At 46.4% G+C, this 21,597-nt stretch overlaps 1 protein-coding gene across 5 annotated transcripts in view; it reads left to right on the top strand.

Annotated features, from left to right (window-relative positions):
* The first annotated feature begins 669 nt into the window (after positions 1–669).
* Positions 670–21,597, top strand: part of MTOR (mechanistic target of rapamycin kinase) — a 150,421-nt gene continuing 129,493 nt past the window's right edge. For 3 of the 5 annotated variants that reach the window (XR_012426139.1, XM_005544805.4, XM_074020412.1), the window contains exons 1-11: positions 670–765; positions 3,481–3,656; positions 4,310–4,418; positions 5,713–5,945; positions 6,686–6,886; positions 8,874–9,008; positions 14,001–14,276; positions 14,362–14,470; positions 18,759–18,945; positions 20,215–20,343; positions 21,336–21,580. Coding sequence is in view for 4 of the 5 variants with exons in the window: in XM_005544805.4 (XP_005544862.3) it covers positions 3,495–3,656; positions 4,310–4,418; positions 5,713–5,945; positions 6,686–6,886; positions 8,874–9,008; positions 14,001–14,276; positions 14,362–14,470; positions 18,759–18,945; positions 20,215–20,343; positions 21,336–21,580 (1,786 nt within the window). In the remaining variant the exon portion in view is untranslated. Of the gene's footprint in view, positions 766–1,101; positions 1,195–3,453; positions 3,657–4,309; positions 4,419–5,712; positions 5,946–6,685; positions 6,887–8,873; positions 9,009–14,000; positions 14,277–14,361; positions 14,471–18,758; positions 18,946–20,214; positions 20,344–21,335; positions 21,581–21,597 lie in introns of all 5 variants that reach the window. The other 2 variants (XM_045380920.2, XM_015442686.3) reach the window with 2 other exon arrangements.

The raw sequence follows: 21,597 nt of genomic DNA on the forward strand, positions 1-21,597 counted from the left end.
TGAGCCACCGCGCCGGGCCAGCTATTGATTTTTGAAACGATTAAAAAAATATAATGTTTCTTTGAAACTTTTTATTTATGAGTAGCTCTTTTGGTTAAAACTTGGCTATGGTTTCTCTGGAATGATCCTGAATTGGATAATTTTGGGAAAGTGAGAAAATCTAATTAAAAACATTTTCAAATGCTTATTAAATGTAACAAAAGAGAAATCATAGGATCCATAAAGAGCGCTAGCCCGAAACGTCTTCTGATGCAGTAATTCCTGGGCGCCAGCATTGCTCACACTCTCCTCTCAGAATTACACCGGGAGGGGTCGCGAACCTCTGCTAGCCGCTCTTGGTGCGATCCGGAGGTACCCAGACAGCGGACTCCCTGAGTTCACAGCCCGGATGCAGAGGGGAATCCTAGCAGCGCCGCACCGGATGTATGAGTGGAAGTGACTGAGGTCAACTCACGACCGATTGGTTCTCCCGAGTGGACCCAAGCCTGTTTTCAGCTGTCACTGGCCGCGTGGTTTGTCTATTTGAATAGTCCCCGCCCCCTGGAGAAGCCGGGTCCTGAAGCTTCACTTCTTCTTCATTACTATTGGCCTGTTTTTCAGTCCATCTTCTTCCTGTACGTGTCGATTGGTCCTCAGGGCTAGGAACCCTCCTTCCCTCGCTCCCGGTTTAGAGGACAGCGGGGAAGGCGGGCGGTGGGGCAGGGGGCCTGAGGCGGCGGTAGCGGTGCTGGCGGCGGCAGCTGAGGCCTTGGCCGAAGCCGCACGGTGAGTCTAGGGCCTGGAACGACCCCTCTGAGGCGGCGTAATGTCCAGACCTACGGCCAACCTGCCCGTGGGGGGGCAGGGGAAGCCGCCCGTCTGGGACGTGGGGTCCCCACACTGCCGGCCCCACGACCTGGGCATCGTCTGAGCCCTTGAGTCCCACCCCTCGAGGCAACGCCCACCTCCCCGGGACCCCCAAGAGACCCCTGCACCCTTCGGCCCGCGGTACGTCCCCCGAAGGCCGGTCCATCAGCTCTGGTACTGCCCTTTGGGTCTTTTGCCCGTTACAGCCACCCTTTTTTCTGAGCCACGTACAAAAATTTTGTATCTCTGCCCCAGGGAACACCAGCGTCCGTGTCAGCCCCTTATCCTCCACCGTGGACACTTCTCAGAGACCCAGTCACCGAAACTGAGCTCGGTTACATCGTTGGGGTACATCCTCTCGCCTTCTCCCCCAGCCCCATCCCTGTTTCTCCCATCCAATTTTAACTTACTTAAGCCCTATCAAGACCCTTAGGATGTTTGACTTCAGATATCCTAAGTTTAATTGAATTCAGCCTGGAGCAGATGGCCTGTGGGCCTCAGACCGTATGAAGTTACACTGGTTCTTTCCTGAGCCTTTCCTTGCTAGCCTCCTTCCCCCCTTTCATACACACACACATACACACAAACTGGAGTAGTTTTCTTAGTAGGGATTCTTAAGTTTCTTCTCCCCTAAAGGATGACATTTCTTTCTGCAGTCTTCTTCTTGGCACTGGAGTATTTGAAAGCTTTTCAAAACCAATTATTCCCTGTTTTTCCTCTGTGCCTTACAAATTGGTTCAAAAATAAGAATTTTGAGAAATTGGTTTTGTAGCATAAGCTGAACATACTTAGGATAGGTATATGTTCCACCCATAGCAGTGTGGGCATAATTGAGGAATGAAGGAATGATCTCAGAAACTAATTGGTTTCTTTTAGCTTACATTTGAAGTGCTAGTCCCCTGTAGAACTGCATTGTTCAGTACAAGAACCACCAGCCACATGTGGCTGTAGAACACTTGAAATGTGACTAGTTCAGGTGGCTCACACCTGTAATCCCAGCACTTTGGGAGGCCAAGGCGGGTGGATCACCTGAGGTCAGGAATTTGAGACCAGCCTAGCCAACATGATGAAACCCCATCTCTACTAAAAATACAAAAAAAAATTAGCCAGGTGTGGTGCTGCACATATGTAGTCCCAGCTACTTGGGAAGCTGAAGCAGGAGAATCATTTGAACCCAGGAGGTGGAGGTTGCAGTGAGCCAAGATCACGCCACTGCACTCCAGCCTGGGTGACGGAGAGCAAGACTCTGTCTCAAAAAATAAATAAAAGTGACTAGTCCAGATTGACATTGTCGTAAGTGTAAAATGCACATTAGATTTTGAAGACTCGCTACAAAAAAAGAATGGACACTATATCAATTTTTAAAATATTGATAACATGTTGAAATGATATTTTGGATATATTAGTTTAAGTAATTAATTTCACCTGTTTCTTTTCACCTTTTAAAATATGGCTACCAGCAGCTTTAAAATTACATTTGTGGATCACTGTATTTCCTTTTTTTTTTTTTTTTTTCAATTGGGATGGAGTTTTGCTCTTGTCGCCCAGGCTGCAGTGCAATGGCGCAATCTTGGCTCACTGCAACCTCCGCCTCCTGGGTTCAAGTGATTCTCCTGCCTCAACCTCCCAAGTAGCTGGGATTACAGGCACGCACTGCCATGCCTGGCTAATTTTGTATTTTTGGTAGAGATGGAGTTTCACCATATTCCCCAGGCTGGTCTCAAACTCCTGACCTCAGGTGATCTGCCTGCCTTGGCCTCCCGAAGTGCTGGGATTACAGGCGTGAGGCACTGTGCCTGGCCTATATTTCTATTAGACAATGCTGCTGTGGAATAATAATCTCTCTTTTTAGACTGAACTTGAGCAAAGGGGCAGTCTTAGTCATTTTTGATTCTTTCCCTACCTCCCCACATTTGTTACCTGGCACTGTGCCGTGTACATAGTAGTAGTAGTAATAATAATAGCTAACAATTATTAAGAACTCAGTATATGCCCTGCACTGTTTTAAATACTTTTTGACATGTATTAACTCATTTAGTCCTCACATCAACCCATGAACTAGGTACTATTATCTTCCTATTGTAGTTGAAGAAACATTTTTAGTGTCTTTCTCAAGGTATATAACCTTGTTTTTGTTTTCGTTTGTTTTTGTTTGAGACAGTGGAGTGGCAGGATCTTGGCTCAGGGCAACCTCCCGTCCCAGGTTCAAGTGATTCTCCTGCCTCAGCCTCCCGGGTGGCACATGCCACTACGCCCAGCTAAGTTTTGTATTTTTAGTAGAGATGGGATTTCACCATGTTGGCCAGGCTGGTTTCGAACTCCTGACCTCAGGTGGTCCTCCTGACTCGGCCTCCAAAACTGCTCAAGGTATCTAACCCAAGGATTCAAACCCAAGTAGGCTAGCTCCCATAGCCCGCAATTTGACCCTCCCTACCACACTGCCTCTTTTAAACATCAGTCATTGTTTAATGAATCTAGGCTTTCTAAATGTTCCTCAATAAGATCTCTCAACCTTTTTAGAATCCCCTGCCTGACAAGGGCTTGGGGGAGATCTGTGTTGGATGACCAGGGCCATAAGTAAATTTATCACCATACTTTCTTGTTTAGAATATTAAAGGAAACTTCTCTTTAAAGAACCTCAGGGCAAGATGCTTGGAACCGGACCTGCCGCCGCCACCACCGCTGCCACCACATCTAGCAATGTGAGTGTTCTACAGCAGTTTGCCAGTGGCCTGAAGAGCCGGAATGAAGAGACCAGGGCCAAAGCTGCCAAGGAGCTCCAGCACTATGTCACCATGGAACTCCGAGAGGTGCTTCTGCGATTTGGGGCCAGTCATTGTGGGATGTTTGGGCTAAATGTATCATCACTGGTTTAGACTTTTTTTGGACAGCTAAGCGAGGATTTGGAAAACAGAGATTATTTTAGAAAGGCACTCAACCTCTCACATCCATAAAACATGCAGGTTCTTTTGCAGCAGTTGCACATTTCTGTGGCATTTTTCTTGTTTGTGGTCACATTTTAGGGGCCAGAATAGACTTAGCTGTTTCTTTTAGCTTTTTCTTTTTTCCTTACCACATACCACACCCTCAAATGCTTTCTGTCTGATAACAGTGATTGGGATGGGTTTGGAGAGTTGAGAACTAGGGACTTTCTAAATAGAGACCAGACTTGAGGTCAGAGACAGTATCTTGTTTATCCTTGTATCCCTGGTACTAGAAAGAACCTAGGACAGAACATTTTCTGCCACAGAGTAGATACCCAATAAATATTTGTTAAATAATCAGAGGATTGCAAGTTCAGGTGCTCTACAGTGTAATCCTGTAGAAGTGGGCAGTAGCTTGTCTTCTTTGGTTTGAACTATACTGCCTGCCTCTCAGGATCTAATCTTTAGATGCCAGCCCACTCCCACCACCACAGTCAGAGAATTACTAGAAATTGTTCTGATTATATCTTCTTTTGCAGATGAGTCAAGAGGAGTCTACTCGCTTCTATGACCAGCTGAACCATCACATTTTTGAATTGGTTTCCAGCTCAGATGCCAATGAGAGGAAAGGTGGCATCTTGGCCATAGGTAAGGACAGAGTCTCTGGCCACAAAAACAACACACTCACCTTTGTGCCCATTGCACCCTGTGTCTGCCACTTACTGGATGCTAGTTCATATTTGCTTAATGAAATTTAAGAAGCCTGTGGCTTTTAATTCTAGCAGCAGTCCTGGGCTACAGGAAAAACGTATTTTTAGATGTGGAGGTGGAGTCTCAGAACCATTGAGTGACTTTTCAGACAGTTTACCAGAGCTGAGACTGGAAGCCAGCTTTCTTTTCCCTCCTTCATGTTGCGTTTTGTGGGCTCTGGTTCCTCAGTAGAGCAGGGTTTTGCATAGTGGGGCTCACGAATGGAAAAGTGGAATCGGTATAGTTAATAAAAAGCAGGTCTCTTTTTTTTTGAGATGGAATCTTACTCTGTTGCCCAGGCTGGAGTGCAGTGGTGCAATCTTGGCTCGTGGCAACCTCCGCCTCCTGGGTTCAAACGATTCTCGTGCCTCAGCCTCCCGAGTAGCTGGGATTACAGGCACCTGCCACCATGCCCGGCTAGTGTTTGTACTTTTAGTAGAGACAGGGTTTCACCATGTTAGGCAGGCTGGTCTCGAACTCCTGACCTCGAGTGATCTGCCCACCTCAGCCTCCCAGAGTGCTGGGATTACAGGTGTGAGCCACCACACCTGGCCAGGCAGGTCATTTTTAACTTCTAAGGACTGGTCATCAGTCCTGTGAATTATTATCCAGTCTCACTTGCTTTCCCTTTTTGGGGGACTAGGGAGGAAAATTATACTAGCATAAGATTATTTTGCTGTATGTAAATATTTCTGGCATAAGTATTAAATATCTGGGTTAAAATAAAAATTGTGTCCTTGCCCTCTAGAAGTGTACTCAAAGTAGAATGGAGGGATCACTTGCCAGCTTTTTTTTCTTTTTTTTTTTCCTGAGACAGAGTCTTGCTCTGTCACCCAGGCTGGAGTGCAATGGCGCAATGTCGGCTCACTGCAACCTCCGCCTCCCGGGTTCAAGCAATTCTCTTGCCTCAGCTTCCCAAGTAGCTGGGACTACAGGCGCATGCCGCCACACCCGACTAATTTTTTGTTGTTGTTGTTGTATTTTAGTGGAGAAGGGGTTTCACCATATTGCCCAGGCTGGTCTCGAACTCCTGAGCTCAGGCAATCCGCCCACCTTGGCCTCCCAAAGTGCTAGGATTACAGGCTTGAGCCACTGCGCCTGGCCAGCACTTGCCAGCTTTTAGTTGAAGTCTGTGTACTTTCCTGGTCAGCCTATGCCCCATCATCACCTTTTGCCTTCCTCTCTTTTCCAGCCAGCCTCATAGGAGTGGAAGGTGGGAATGCCACCCGAATTGGCAGATTTGCCAACTATCTTCGGAACCTCCTCCCCTCCAATGACCCAGTTGTCATGGAAATGGCATCCAAGGCCATCGGCCGCCTTGCCATGGCAGGAGACACTTTCACCGCTGAGTATGTGGAATTTGAGGTGAAGCGAGCCCTGGAATGGCTGGGTGCTGACCGCAATGAGGGCCGGAGACACGCAGCTGTGAGTGCCTGCAGGGAGGAGCACAGCCAGGCTTGGGGAGCGATGGTGTCATGGTGGGGTCTTTTGCTTCCTTCTGAGGCTCATCCCTGAAAAAGGCTGGTTAGAAGGGCTAGGATTCCAGGCTGTGAGATGGGGTAGAGTCCGTCCTTAAGAGAGAATCTAGCAGTGGTGTGGTAGGGATCAGAAGCATCAGCCGCATGCTTTCCAGTCTGCTGCCCTTCAGAGGAGGCACTACTGTGAGGGGGGGGCATGGTACCAGGAGAAGGACACACACTTGGACCCTGGCTCAAGTCTTGGCTTTACAACTTCCTACCTAACTCTGTAACCTGGGGCAGCTTCTGACCTTCAGTTTCTTCCTCTGTCAAATAAAAATAACAACAAGATTAAACATTAAACAGGATTATCCATTCAATAATTGTTTACTACATACCTACAGTATTCCAGGTAGAGTTCTATGCTATTAGTATAGTGATATAGAAAGCATAAAACACATCTGCACTTCCAGAGCTTATATTCAAACATTACAAGCATTCTGTGTTTGTAAACAACTTAGGATAATGACCACTGAGATGTTTAATCAAATTTACTTTCTTCCTCTGTCCCCAGAATTTCCTAGCTGGAAGAGTGAGCAAGCCTTCTCTGTTCCTAGTGTGTATGGCTCTAAGATGATAAAAGACCGTACTCCTGAGAGAACAAAGCACTGGTACCGACGAGAGTTCTCGGTTTGTCTTTTTCTCTAGGTCCTGGTTCTCCGTGAGCTGGCCATCAGCGTCCCTACCTTCTTCTTCCAGCAAGTGCAGCCCTTCTTTGACAACATTTTTGTGGCTGTGTGGGACCCCAAACAAGCCATCCGTGAGGGAGCTGTGGCCGCCCTTCGTGCCTGTTTGATTCTCACCACCCAGCGTGAGCCGAAGGAGATGCAGAAGCCTCAGTGGTACAGGGTGAGGAGATGGGTCCATTCCCAACACTAGGAAAGCACGTCTACATAGAGAATCACCTGGCCTAAGGGGCAGCCACAGGCCCTTGCTATGGAGCAAGCATCAGTTTTTGTTTTGGTCTCAAATGAATTTTTTTTTTTTTTTTGAGCTGGATTGCCCAGGCTGAAGTGCAGTTGCACAATCTCAGCTCATCGCAACCTCTGCCTCTCGGGTTCAAGCGATTCTCCCACCTTAGCCTCCCGAATAGCTAGGACTACAGGCGTGTACCACCACGCCTAGCTAATTTTTGTCATAGAAACAGGGTTTTTCCATGTTGACCAGGCTGGTCTCGAATTCCCAACCTCAGGTGATCCACCTGCCTTGGCCTCCCAAAGTGCTAGGATTACAAGCATGAACTACCGTGCCCGGTCTCCAGTGAATTTTTTATGCTCAGTATGAATCAATAGTTACTTTATTGCATTTTTTTTAAAGCAAACATATATGGATTGCCACACCATTATTCTATACGTTATTTTATGTATGACTAAGAATGCAAATATGCCACTTAAACTGTGACTTGGTACCTCTTTTTTTCTTTTTTTTTTTTTTTTGAGTCTGGGTCTTGCTCAGTCACCAGGCTGGAGTTCAGTGGTACGATTTTGGCTCACTGCATCCTCTGCCTCCTGGGTTCAAGTGATTCTCCTGCCTCAGCCTCCCGAGTACCTGGGACTATAGGCATGTGCCATTATGCCCAGCTAATTTTTGTATTTTCAGTAGAGATGGGATTTCACCGTGTTGGCCAGGACGGTCTCGATCTCTTGACCTCGTGATCCACCCGCCTCGGCCTCCCAAAGTGCTGGGATTACAGGCATGAGCCACTGTGCCCGGCTGACTTTGTACCTTCTTCTTATCAATAATTATAAGACATCTCAGCCGGATTCTTATGCCTGTAATCCCAAAACTTTGGGAGGCCAAGGCAGAAGGATTGCTTGAGCTCAGGAGTTTGAGACCAGCCTGGGCAGCATGTGGGACCCCATCTCTACAAAAAATAAAAAAATTAGCTGGGCCTCGTGTCACATGCCTGTGGTCCCAGCTATTTGAGAGGCTGAGGCGGGAGAATTGCTTGAGCCCAAGAGATCAAGGCTGCAGTGAGTCCTGATCACACCACTGCACTCTAGCCTTGGCAATGAAGTGAGACTCTGTCTCGGAAAAAAAAGACATCTCTTTTCAGAGATGTTAAAATATGGAAAAATAGGTGTCTTAAAATCAGTGTGATACAAATGATACCAATTTAGAAAGTGCCAGTTCTCTCTGTTCTAGTATCATGAGGCCTGTGCTGATTACTGCTGCAGAGGGAACTTATCAGTGAGTCTTATATTAGAAAAAGAGCTCTGAACATGGGATTGAGAGACCTGGGTTCCAGTCTTGCCTTTGCTGTGTTATCTTGGACAAGTCACTTAAATTCTTTGAGTCTGTGTTTTTAGCTGTTAAATAGAGATGATGATGGTATCTTCCTCAAAGGCTTATTATGAGAACTGAAGCCAGGGCCGGGCGTGGTGGCTCACACCTGTAATCACAGCACTTTGGGAGGCTGAGGTGGGTGGATAACTTGAGGTCAGGAGTTTGAGACCAGCCTGGTTAATATGGTGAAGCCCTATCTCTACTAAAAATACAAAAATTAGCTAGGCGTGGTGGTGTGTGCCTGTAATCTCAGCTACTCGGGGGAACTGAGGCAGGAGAATCACTTGAACCCAGGAGATGGAGATTGTGGAGAGCCGAGATTGCACCACTGCATTCCAGCCTGGGCAACAAAGCAAGACTCGGTCTCAACAAAAAAAAGGAATTGAAGCTGAATTAAATAAAAGAGATTGATCAGTTTTGTCGATAACTGGCACAAGGCACTGAGCAGGCATGGTAACACCTCAGAACCCCCAGTGTAGATGGGATGGGCCTATATTCTTTCTGGGTTTGTAGTCTGTCTCTAATAAAGGCACCCTGTCTCTTTACATAGCACACATTTGAAGAAGCAGAGAAAGGGTTTGATGAGACCTTGGCCAAAGAGAAGGGCATGAATCGGGATGATCGGATCCATGGAGCCTTGCTGATCCTTAACGAGCTGGTCCGAATCAGCAGCATGGAGGGAGAGGTGAGAAGCCACGGCAGAGGGGAGTCCAGGCTCCCCATGTACCATTCTGTGAGCAAGGCAAGGCGAGATCCATGTCCTCATGGAGCTGACATTTTGTGGTGGGAAACATAATAAGTAAATAAGATAATTTCAGATAGCAGTAAGTTCTATGAAGAAAGTTAAAGAAGAGTAGGATAGAGAGTGACCGGGATGGGGTGAGTGGAGGGTCGGGGAAGGTCCTCTCTGAGGTGGTGTTATTTGAGGGGGGGTCCGCATGATACAAAGGAGCTACCTTGCAGCAGGCCAGGGAACTGTGTTCCAGGCTGAGGCTTTGAGGCAGAAGAGTGTGAGACACTGATGAAACGGAAGGGAAGTATGGCTGGTGTACCGGGAGCAAGGGAGAGGGAAGGAGGGGCCAAATTAATAGGCCCGCAGTTCACATAAACACGAGCTTTTGCGGGGTAGACATTGGAAGTGTGCACACAGGCAAATAATGTGATGTCATGCATTTCTAACAATCACTGACTGCTTATAGGAAAAACTGTGGGGAAAGGCAGGAATGAAAGCAGGGAGACCAATTAGGAGATGTGTTGACTTGAGAAGGTGGGTTTAAAAGTACATGGATTTTATTAGGGAAACAGCCTTCAAGAGAATATGGGGAGGGAGCTGGGAGAACCATCAGACCACAATGTACATCTGACCCTGAGTAAGCAAGAGGGTAAAATACAGATAGAAGTGTCCTAGCCTACTATGCAGGGCCACTGCAGGGTCCTCAAGCCAAAGTTGGCCGCCGGAGAGGTCTGTGTCTCCCAGGAGCAGGACAGCCTTAGCATCCCTACTGTGTTCTGTCATTGACTGGGAGCAATGGTGATGGGTTTCAGAGCAGCAGCTGGGGCCCTTGGTTATGTGCCTTGTAGTTGGAGGTTGCATTCTCACGGCTGCCAGACAAAGCTATTACAGTAGTCTGGATGAGTTACAGTGGTGGCTTTGACTAAGAATGGTGGCACAGATACTGAGAAGTAGTTGATTGAGGATATATTTGGGAGGTAAAGCTCCATCTGTGAGACTGGCTGTAGAAAACAAGCTGTGAAATTTTACCCCGGGGATTCCTGCTTATAATAGACACAGTGCTTATTAGATAATAGCTGTGCCCAGATGTGGAAGCAGCGCATGCAGCAGTGTGCAGAAGCAGGAGGAGTCTGGCTTCAGATCCCCACCGCTCTGTTGACTGTGTGACTCAGGCAAATTACCTGTTTACATTTTTCTCCCTTTGGACGGGAGCTCTTACCTACCTCATTGGGTTCTTGTATGATTTCTAAATGATGTTGGCCTTCTATATCCATGAGTTCTACATCTGGATTCAACTAGTAATGGTTCACAAATACCCAGAGCTGGGTGCAGTGGCCCACACCTGCAATTTCAGCACTTTGGGAGGCTGAAGTGGGAAGATCACTTGAGCCCAGGAGTTTGAGACCAGCCTGAGCAAAAGATGGTGAGACCGTGTCTCTATGAAAAAATTTTTTTTAACTTTTTAAAAAGAAAAAAAAAAATCAAAGAAAAAAACAATACAACAATTTAAAGATAATACAAATTTTTAAAAATACAGTGCAACAAATATTTACATAGCATTTACATTGTATTAGGTATTATAACTAGCATAGAGATGATTTAAAGTATGTGGGAGGCTATACATAGGTTATATGCAAATGCTATGCTACTTTATCTGAGGGACTTGAGCATCTGCAGATTTTGGTATCTACGGTGGGTCATGGAACCAACCCCCATGGATACCAAGGGGATGACTATGTATGTGAAGTGTCCAGCACAGCACCTGATACATAGTGGGCGTTCTATAAGCGGTAAGCTTCAGATTTTCCTTCCTGAGTTTAATATGATGTTTTCCATTGTAATCTGGGTGGCTATGAGATCTTTGTTTCCTCTCATTAAAACAGAACAATATCACCTAGCTCATAGAGTGGTTGTCAGATTTAAGTGAAATAGTTCTTGTGAAGGTGGTTTGTAAATTATAAGAAACTATCCAAGGCTGGGCATGATGGCTCATGCCTGTAATCCAAGCATTCTGGGAGGCCGAGGTGGGAGAATCACTTGAGCTCAGGAGTTTGAGACCAGCCTGGGCAACATAGTGAGATGTCATCTCCAAAAAAAAAAAAAAAAGAAAAAAGAAACTATCCAAATATAAGGTATTAAAATTTCACAATTTGTTCATTCATTCAACACATATTAATTGAGCACCTAGTATATGCCAGCTACACTGTGTCCTAAGAGCTAGAATAATCCAGCAGTGAACAAAATAGATTCCATTCTTATAGGGAAAGATAGATAATATACAAGTAAAAACCTATTATATATCATATGGTTATAAGAGCTATGGAGAAAAGTAGAGTAAGGAAGGGGAATACAGAATGCTACCCTAGATTAAGGATTACATTTTAAAACGTGGTGCCATTTGAGTACAGCCATGAAGGAGGTTAGAAAAAAGCCTTACAGGTATCTGGGGAAGAGCATTTTAGGCAGTGGGCCTGAGGCAGGAGCGTGCTGGTGTATCAGAGGAGCAGCAAATACTGAATAGCAGCTTCCCTACCATGGCTGAGCAGAGTGAGCAGGAGAGGTGTGTGGGGATATGGGGTCAGAGGAACACCTAGGGGAAGGAAGGGGCATATCACATAGGGCCTTTGTGTGGGAAGCGGGAAGCTATAAGTGGGCTTTGAGCAGTGGAGTGACATTTAACTCATATTTCAAAAGGATCACTCTTGCCAGTGTGTTGAGAATGGATTGTTAGAGAGCCAAGGACTAAAGCCAGGAATCCAGTTAGGAGGGAACTGCCACAGTCTTAGCGGGGGATATGTGTGACTCAGACCACAGTGGGAGCTATGGAGTTGCAAGAAGCAACTGGATTCTGAATTTGGAATTTGCTGATGGTTTGGAGGTAGATGGAGAGGAAGAAGTGTCAAGGTGTTTGGCCTGAGTATTAGGAGGATAAAGTTGCCATTCACTGCAGTGGGAAGACTGAAATGGGAGGAGCAGGCTTGAGGGAGAAGGCTGGGAGTTTGGTTTTGAACCTGTTATCTTAGAGACCTTTTGGGCACCTGAGTGGAGATACTGAATAGTTCTGGGGAGAGGTCTGGGCAAGGGGGATGGATTTGGGCATTGTCAGGGAACTAGTATAGTTGGAGAAGAGATGGGGTCTGTGAACCTGAGGTCAGGAGATGAAGAGGAACAAGGGGGATGGGGAAGGAATAGCCAGGGAGGGAGGAGGAGAGCCAGGAGAGTTTAGAGTCTGAGAAGCCAAGTGAAGAAAGGGCTTCAAGGAAGTGAAAGTATCAGTTGAATGCTGCAGATAAGTCAAATAAGATGAGGACTGAGAATTGACCATTGAATTTAGCAGCTTAAGACTCACTGGTAACTTTGATAAGAGGAGTGGATAAGATTTTCTGAAAAGTGAAAATATGTGTGTCAAGAAAAGTTTAGAAGTTTGGAAAACTTGTGTCTCTTTCTCAATTTGGAGTCTTGGAGGATGAGTACTCCCCAACCCTGCTCCTGCGGCCCCAAGACCGAGTCTTGCTCTGTTGCCCAGACTGGAGTACAGTTGGTGTGATCTCAGCTCACTGCAACCTCCGCCTCCTGGGTTCAAGCAATTCTTCTGCCTGAGGCTCCCGAGTAGCTGGGATTATAGGCATGTGCCACCACAACCAGCTAATTTTTGTATTTTTAGTAGAAACAGGTTTTCACCTTGTTGGTCAGACTGGTCTCGAACTCCTGACCTCATTATCTGCCCTCTTCGGCCTCCCAAAGTGCTGGGATTATAGGTGTGAGCCCTTGCTTCTGGCTGAGGATGAGTAATTAAGCAGCCCTTTGTAAAGGGAATAGACATGAGTTCTCAGTCAGCTTATTCCATACCACCTGTGGATTCCTAGGATTCTGAGAAAATTACTTGGTTAAGTTTTTGTTTTTTGTTTTTTTTTTTTTTTTTTTTTTTTTTTGAGACGGAGTCTTGCTCTGTGCCCCAGGCTGCAGTGCAGTGGCGCGATCTGGGCTCACTGCAAGCTCCGCCCCCCCGGGTTCACGCCATTCTCCTGCCTCAGCCTCCCGAGTAGCTGGGACTACAGGCGCCCGCCACCTTGCCCGGCTAATTTTCTTGTATTTTTAGTAGAGACGGGGTTTCACCGTGTTAGCCAGGATGGTCTCGATCTCCTGACCTCATGATCCGCCCGCCTCGGCCTCCCAAAGTGCTGGGATTACAGGCTTGAGCCACCGCGCCCGGCCTGTTTTTTGTTTTTTTGAGACAGAATTTCTCTCATTGCCCAGACTGGATGGCCGTGGTACGATCTTGGCTCACTGCAACCTCTGCCTGCGGGTTCAAGTGATTCTCCTGCCTCAGCCCCCGAGTAGCCAGGACTACAGGCACGCGCCACGACACCCGGCTAATTTTTTGTATTTTTAGTAGAGATGGGGTTTCACCATGTTGGCCAAGCTGGTCTTGAACTCCTGACCTCAGGTGATCCACCCACCTTGGCCTCCCAAATTCCCGGGATTATAGGCATGAGCCACCATGCCCGGCCTGCTTAAATTTTTACCTGGGTTTCCAGAGGGGAAGAAAGAGATCAGACAGTCCTTAACAGGATGCTAGCAGGGGCCTCCCATCACCTTTGCAAGCCTCATTGCGGTGACCTAGGTCAGTAGTCACAGCAATATGCAAGTCAGCCTTTCCAAACTAAGTGAGGAGTCCTGGGAGGTGAGAACCCTTGGCAAGGCAGCCGTCTGCTGCTGCTTTATTTTCAGTAGGTGGTGCTCTTCTGCCTAACTTAGAACAAAATCAGATCCCTTGCAAGGTTCTGGGGAGATTGTAACCCTAAACATGAAGAGTGGCCACCCTTCACTTTGGAAGTAGTTGCATTTTGGGATTAGGCAAATGTAATGGTCTGTAGACTCCACAGTGCCCAGTTTGAATGCCAGTCATAAGTAAAGATGATTTTTTTTTCCTTATATATATAGCGTCTGAGAGAAGAAATGGAAGAAATCACACAGCAGCAGCTGGTACATGACAAGTACTGCAAAGACCTCATGGGCTTCGGAACAAAACCTCGTCACATTACCCCCTTCACCAGCTTCCAGGCTGTACAGCCCCAGCAGTCAAATGCCTTGGTGGGGCTGCTGGGGTACAGCTCTCACCAAGGCCTCATGGGATTTGGGGCCTCCCCCAGCCCAGCTAAGTCCACCCTGGTGGAGAGCCGGTGTTGCAGAGACTTGATGGAGGAGAAATTTGATCAGGTAGGTGGTGAGAGGCCCTTTCCTTCTTTTCCCAAGCTCCACACCTCACTTTTCCCCTGCCAACCCTTTATCCTTCCTCTCTCAGGTATGCCAGTGGGTGCTGAAATGCAGGAATAGCAAGAACTCGCTGATCCAAATGACAATCCTTAATTTGTTGCCCCGCTTGGCTGCATTCCGACCTTCTGCCTTCACAGGTGAGGATGTCCATGGAAGACATCATTACCCATCTCAGGGTAATTAAACAGGGAACAGGTGATTCCAGAAAATCCAAATATCTTTTCCTTTGAAGCAGTGCCAATGAATCTCTGATTTCTTTGCCTCATGTCCAATTTCAATGATATTTAGTTCAGGTTTTCCACTAATGTCAGAGGCAGCAGACATAGGAACAATCAGAACAGGTAGGCAGAGAGGCAGTTCTACGGCCAAGCAAGTTCACAAGTAGACTTAAAAGAGACCTAAGGGCGGGCAGTTTTGATGTAGCTACTGTGCAGTATCTACGTCAAAGCTTTGTGAGGGAGGGTTTGGGGATCGTCCTGCTTCTGTCCCTGAGGTGGTCACCAAGCTGCCTCACCACTTGCAGGCAGCATCAATCCCTGGCTCCTGAACCTGGCCCAACTCAGATTCCAGCTTCTCAACGAAGCCTTCCTGGATTGCTCCAGCTGTAAATGTCCTTTCCTTCTTCCGTCATAGCCCTCAGCTATGGAAAGGTTTGGCATCAGACCTGAGATGAACCCCACCTCCGCCCTTAACCATGAGGTTTTGGACAGATTACTTTACCTACCTGGGCCTCAGCTTCCTGACTTGTAAAATCAGAATAACAATCTCTGCCTCCCAAGATGAGCAGCATTAATGCCTAAGCACCTACTGTAGTGCCTGGCACAGAGTTAGCCCTAATAAGTGGAAACCATTATATATTGTTACAGCCTCCTCAGGCTACTTCAAATCTGTTTTGGAAACAGGGTAGAGATAAAATTTTTAGTGTTCCAGTTGCCTGTTCATACTTAATGTCCTTGTCTTACCTCCCTACTTGCTGAGCACAGGCACCCAGTCTTGAACATGTCTTCCCACTTTACCGTGGTGCTCATTGCCTGTGCTTAGTGAAGCATTCAGGACCCAGTGAGAGCCAGGAACATAAGCAAAAGGCCAGCCTGGCCCTCAGCAGACCCTATTCCCTAGCACACAGACTCACTTCACGCCACCCAGCCCAGACAAACCACGGGAGAAATGTAGCTGGTCAGGTGTTAAACACACTGCTCAAAAAAAGTAAAACGTGTTGGTTGAGGACTTGACAATTAGCCACATAAAACCACTGAACCAGAGAGAAATAACAGAAGGAAAATCACCCATATTTTGTTAGTTTCTATTCTTCTGGCCTGGCACCCAGCAGCTTTTCTCTTTTTTAATGACCAGACAGGTTGCTGTTGAGTAGAGCTTTAAATGATCTTGGATTAAAAGTCTGTGGTTCAAAAGAAACTAATAACTAGGCCAAATTTGATGAAAGTCTGGCATGTTACCCTTGTAAGTTCAGAAGACTGCTTAGCAGCAGGATACAAAGGCTCGGAGGGCCCTAGATTTCTGCTTTTGATGTGGGTGTTTGTTATTGTTGTTGCTCTCTTTTTTAAGGTTAGTCAAAGTTGTTTTATTAAATTTGCTAAAATATGCCAGTGACATTCAGCCTGGGCACCCCCTATAAGTATTCGCTTCATTGCATAAATACTATTTGTTTAAAGCTTGCAGTTTGGAAGTTATTGCTTAAACTTCTCAGTGGTATAAGCTTTAGAAATACAAAAAATACTCCCAAGACTGAACTGGAATCTCTAAAGTCAGATTTCTAATCTCTCAGGGTGTTAAATCCAGAAAAGAAAATTATGCTCTCTTGGGTTTTTTTTTGAGACAGGGTCTTGCTGTGTCTCCCAGGCTGAAGTGCAGGGATGCGGTCACAGCTCACTGCAGCCATGACCTACTGAGCTCAAGTGATCCTCTCACCTCAGCCTCCCAAGTAGGTAGGCCCACAAGCGTGAGTCTCCACACCTGGCTGATTTTTTAAATTTATTTTTTGTAGAGATGGGGGTCTCACTGTGTTGCCCAGGCTGGTCTTGAACTCCTGGGCTCAAGCAATTCTCCCGCCTCGGCCTCCCACAGTGCTTGGGATTACAGACAGCTGTGGCGCCTTGCCAAGAAATTATACTCTTGATTTTAGCCCATTTCCTGCCGAAATGCTATCCCCCTAGTTTTTCTTGTTGACTCACTCTTATTTTAGGGTTGTATCGCCTTGGTCATCTGTCTTCAAGCCCCAGCATGCCTCATTGTCATTTGACCACAAAAGCCGTGGGAGAAAACATTTCTCAGAGTAAATGCAGTCATGATATGTGCTGCTTTAGGAGTCTAATCCACTGTCTAAATGTGGTTCTGGTAGCTTTCAACACCCCTAACTTCCTAAGGGATGTGTGGTTTTCGCTTCTCTCCTACTTTATGTGTACTACTGGTGCCTATACTGGGGACCAACATCAATGGAAAAGAAGGAATAGACAAGAAGCAAGAATCAGGAAATTCCAGCTTTCAGAGGAGAAATAACACTTTAGCTTGAATTGTACGAGAATCGCCTACCCATGCACACTGGCTTATGTAAACTTAATGAAAATATACATGTGGCTTTCCAAATTACAGACTAAATCTTCTATTAAATATAACTGTCACAAAAATCTCTAGGTAATAGCAAAATGATTTCTAGGCCTAAGCTGAATGGAATGGCCTGTTTATTGCAAACAGTGTTCAGTATTACAGTCATATATTACTTAACGATGGGGATACATTCTGAGAAATGCGTCCTTAGGAGAATTTATCCTTGTATGAACATCATAGAATATATTTACATAAACCCAGGTAGCCTACTCTACACCTAGCTCTATGGTATAGCCTATTGCTCCTGGGCTACAACTTGTGCAGCATGTTACTGTAATGAATAGGCAACTGTAAAACAGTGGTAAATGTTTGTGTATCTAAACATAGACATAGAAAAGATACGCAAAAATGTACTGTATTATAATCTTATGGGACCACCATCATATATGTGGTCCATTGTTAACATAAGCATCGTTAAGTGGCGCAAGACTGTACTGTTTGTTTATTTGTTTGTTTGTTTTTCTGAGACAGAGTCTTGCTCTGTCACCCAGGCTGGAGTGCAGTGGCACAATCTTGGCTTACTGCAACCTCCACCTCCCGGGTTCAAGCGATTCTCCTGTGTCAGCCTCCCAAATAGCTGGGACTACAGGCACACGCCACCACGCCCGGCTAATTTTTTGTATTTTAGTAGAGACGGGGTTTCATCATGTTGTGCAAGCTGGTCTCAAACTCCTGAGCTCAGGCATCTACCCGCCTCGGCCTCCCAAAGTGTTGGGATTACAGGCGTGAGCCACTGTGCCCGGCCCTGTACTGGGTTTTTATTAGTTTGAGACAGGGTCTTTTTTTTTTTTTTTTTTACTGAGATGTAGTTTTGCTCTTGTTGCCCAGGCTGGAGTGGAGTGGCGTGATCTCGACTCACCGCAACCGCCGCCTTCTGGGTTCAAGTGATTCTCCTGCCTCAGCCTCCCGAGTAGCTAGGATTACAGACATGCACCCCTGTGCCCGACTAATTTTGTATTTTTAGTAGAGATGGGGTTTCTTTATGTTGGTCAGGCTGGTCTCAAACTCCTGACCTCAGGTGATCCACCCACCTTGGCATCCCAAAGTGCTGGGATTACAGGCATGAGCCACCAGCCTGGCCCTGAGACAGGGTCTTATTCTGTCGCCCAGGCTGGAGTGCATGGCTCTTGGCTCAGTGCAGCCTCAAACTCCTGGACTCAAGTGATCTTCCTCAGCCTCCTAAAGTACTGGGATTACATGTGTGAGACACTGCACCTGGCCCATGACTGTACTTCAGATTTCATTATAATGTAAAATTGTTTAGATCTTCTGTTTTTAAACAATGTTTGACATATATTTCTTAAGCAAGAGCATGTAATTCTTGTATCAAAATGTAACAGTAATGGAGACAATTACATGATACTGTTTTGGCAACCTTTTACGTGTTTTGGATTTCTTTTTTTTTTTTTCTTCTGAGACAGGGTCTTGCTTTGTCACTCAGGCTTGAGTGCAGCACTGCACATGATCACACCTCTCTGCAGCCTCAACCGTCTGGGCTCAAGCGATCCTCCTGCCTCAGCTTCCCGAGTAACTGGGATTACAGGCGTGCACCACCACACCTGGCTAATTTTTATTTTTTGTAGAGACAGGGTCTTGCTGTGTTGCCCAGGCTGTTTCGAACTCCTGGCCTCAAACAATCCTCCCTCCTTGGCCTCCCAAAGTGTTGGGATTACAGGCGTGAGCCACTGGCAACTTTCTTAATTTATTCTTAAACTGAATTGCTTTATAGGACCTTTGACTGTTGATGTATAGACCCTAACCCTGACCTGGAGCTATCTACTTTGTCTTTTCTGTACTCAGATACTCAGTACCTCCAAGATACTATGAACCATGTCCTAAGCTGTGTCAAGAAGGAGAAGGAACGTACAGCAGCCTTCCAAGCCCTGGGGCTGCTTTCTGTGGCTGTGAGGTCTGAGTTTAAGGTCTATTTGCCTCGCGTGCTGGACATCATCCGAGCGGCCCTGCCCCCAAAGGACTTCGCCCATAAGTAAGCACCTCTGTTATGATTTCACCTTCCGCTTCATTCGGTTGGAGAGGAAGGACGCTCTATCCCAGATCCACAGAGCTTAAGCCATTTTTTGCACATTCAACTCCAGGGTATAGCAAATCATATGAAGAACAGCCCTTCCTCAGTTGAATTCTAAGCTTTTCCAAATGAAATAACATATATGAACTATTTGGGGAGGTTGAATACCCTGAGAACACGTGAGATGTCAATGCTGTTTTCAGTGTTATTATTTACTGGGAATCTGCTAGTTTTGCTTTTTTCTCTGGCTTTTAAAAGTCTTATTTTGATATAAGACCTAAAGAGAGGAATCCTCTCCTGGAACTGAAGGGACCTAAGGGTCATCTTTTTCCTCATCACTGAAGTTGAATACGTTATTCCACCTCTTTAAACCTTCTGGAGAATACACTATGAGAAACTCCCTCAGCGTCCTGCCAGATGGAGTGGCCAGGGTGTCTTCGCTAAGGCGGGGGGTCAGTGTTCCTCACCCTTTGTCTCAGGGTTGTCTTTATACTTCCCTGTTTATTAGTGAAGATTGCTGTGGTGAATTAATACACCCCATTCATTCTTCTTTTTTTTTTTTTTTTTTGAGATAGAGTCTCACTTTGTTGAGTGCAGTGGCGCAATCTTGGCTCACTGCAACGTCCTCCTCTTGGGTTCAAGCGGTTCTCCTGCCTCAGCCTCCCAAGTAGCTGGGATTACAGGCATGTGCCACCACACCCAGCTAATTATTGTATTTTTTTGTAGACACAGGGTTTCACCATGTTGGCCAGGCTGGTCTCGAACTCCTGGCCTCAAGTGATCTACCCACCGTAGCCTCCCAGAGTGCTGGGATTACAGGCGTGAGCTACTGCGCCTGGCTCCATTCTAAAGCCCCGCATTCTCATCATAGAAGAATTTCTTTCCATACGATGGCTGTTTACTGCCTTCTTGTCCCTGATGAACACATTGTTCATCTCCCTTCCTACGTAAGTATCTTGGTGAGCACCACACTAATCCATATGGTACAGCTGTGTGAATTCGGAAAAAGGGCCCCTTCCTTAAGACACTTTACTGCCATCTGCTGGATTGTTGTAGAAACATACACATCTACAGTCACTGTGATGTGATGGGCCCCTTTGAACTGTGCTGTGGACGGCTTGCACGCCCATCTGCCTGAGTAACCTGTTCTCCTTGCCCCAAGGTGATTTTGAGGTGGGACATTAAAGAATGTCATTATGTCTCAACTAGCCACTGTTGGTTTCTCTGCAGGAGGCAGAAGGCAATGCAGGTGGACGCCACAGTCTTCACTTGCATCAGCATGCTGGCTCGAGCAATGGGGCCAAGCATCCAGCAGGATATCAAGGAGCTGCTGGAGCCCATGCTGGCAGTAGGACTAAGGTGGGTGTCAGAAACCTGAGGTTGCCCTATATCAATGTGCGGCTTGGCCCCCAGTGTTGGGACTGTTAAAAGAGTGAGGCGTGGTTGTTTGCACTTTCAGTTGGATGGACAGGATAGCTTAGACTAAACACATAGGCTAGTACTGAATCCTAGTTTCATCACTAGCGTGTTATGTGATCTTGACTAAGTTATTTAATTTCTCTGAGCCTCTTTTTTTTTTTTTTTGAGGAGTCTCGCTCTGTCGCCCAGGCTGGAGTGCAGTGGCGCGATCTCAGCTCACTGCAAGCTCCGCCTCCTGGGCTCACACCATTCTCCTGCCTCAGTGTCCCGAGTAGGTGGGACTACAGGCACCTGCCACCACGCCTGGCTAATTCTTTGTATTTTTGGTAGAGATGGGGTTTCACCATGTTAGCCAGGATGGTCTCAGTCTCCTGACCTTGTGATCCGCCCGCCTCGGCCTCCCAAGTGCTGGGATTACAGGTGTGAGCCTCCGTGCCCGGCCTCATTTTTTTCTTTTAATCTGAAAAGTGGGTACAATAGTAATTCGTATTGCCTAGGGTTGCTGTGGGTTCATGATATAGTCACTCTTAGCACCATGCCTGGCATATAGGAAGTACTCAATAAATATTTGCAAATATTGTATATATTATTGAGCAAGTTGCTTAAGCTTCCTAAACTAATTTCTCCTCATCTGTAAAATAAGGACAGTGTTTTAAATCTGCTTCCCAGAGTGTTTGTTGAGACTTGGTCTTCTGTAGTGGCTGAATTATAGTGAGCAAATCTTTTGTGGTGAGAACCAGAAACTCACAGATTGTTTGGATACCTGAGACTAAGCCAAGAGAGTTTACACTTTTATTCTTATTTTATAATATCCTTTCTACTCTGAAGAACAGAGGCCTGATCCGCTTGCTAGGAGAGAAAGCTATTTCTTCCCAAGAACAGACTAAGTGTCATGTGCCCAGCCCTTATGTGGCTTGTTTCCTTCCCCTCAGCCCTGCCCTCACTGCAGTGCTCTACGACCTGAGTCGTCAGATTCCACAGCTAAAGAAGGACATTCAAGATGGGCTACTGAAAATGCTGTCCCTGGTCCTTATGCACAAACCACTCCGCCACCCAGGCATGCCTAAGGGCCTGGCCCATCAGCTGGCCTCTCCTGGCCTCACAACCCTCCCTGAGGCCAGCGATGTGGGCAGCATCACTCTTGCCCTCCGAACGCTTGGCAGCTTTGAATTTGAAGGTAAGAAATTACAATGT

Source organism: Macaca fascicularis, chromosome 1 (genome assembly GCF_037993035.2).
Source record: "Macaca fascicularis isolate 582-1 chromosome 1, T2T-MFA8v1.1".
NCBI classification, from domain to species: domain Eukaryota; kingdom Metazoa; phylum Chordata; class Mammalia; order Primates; family Cercopithecidae; genus Macaca; species Macaca fascicularis.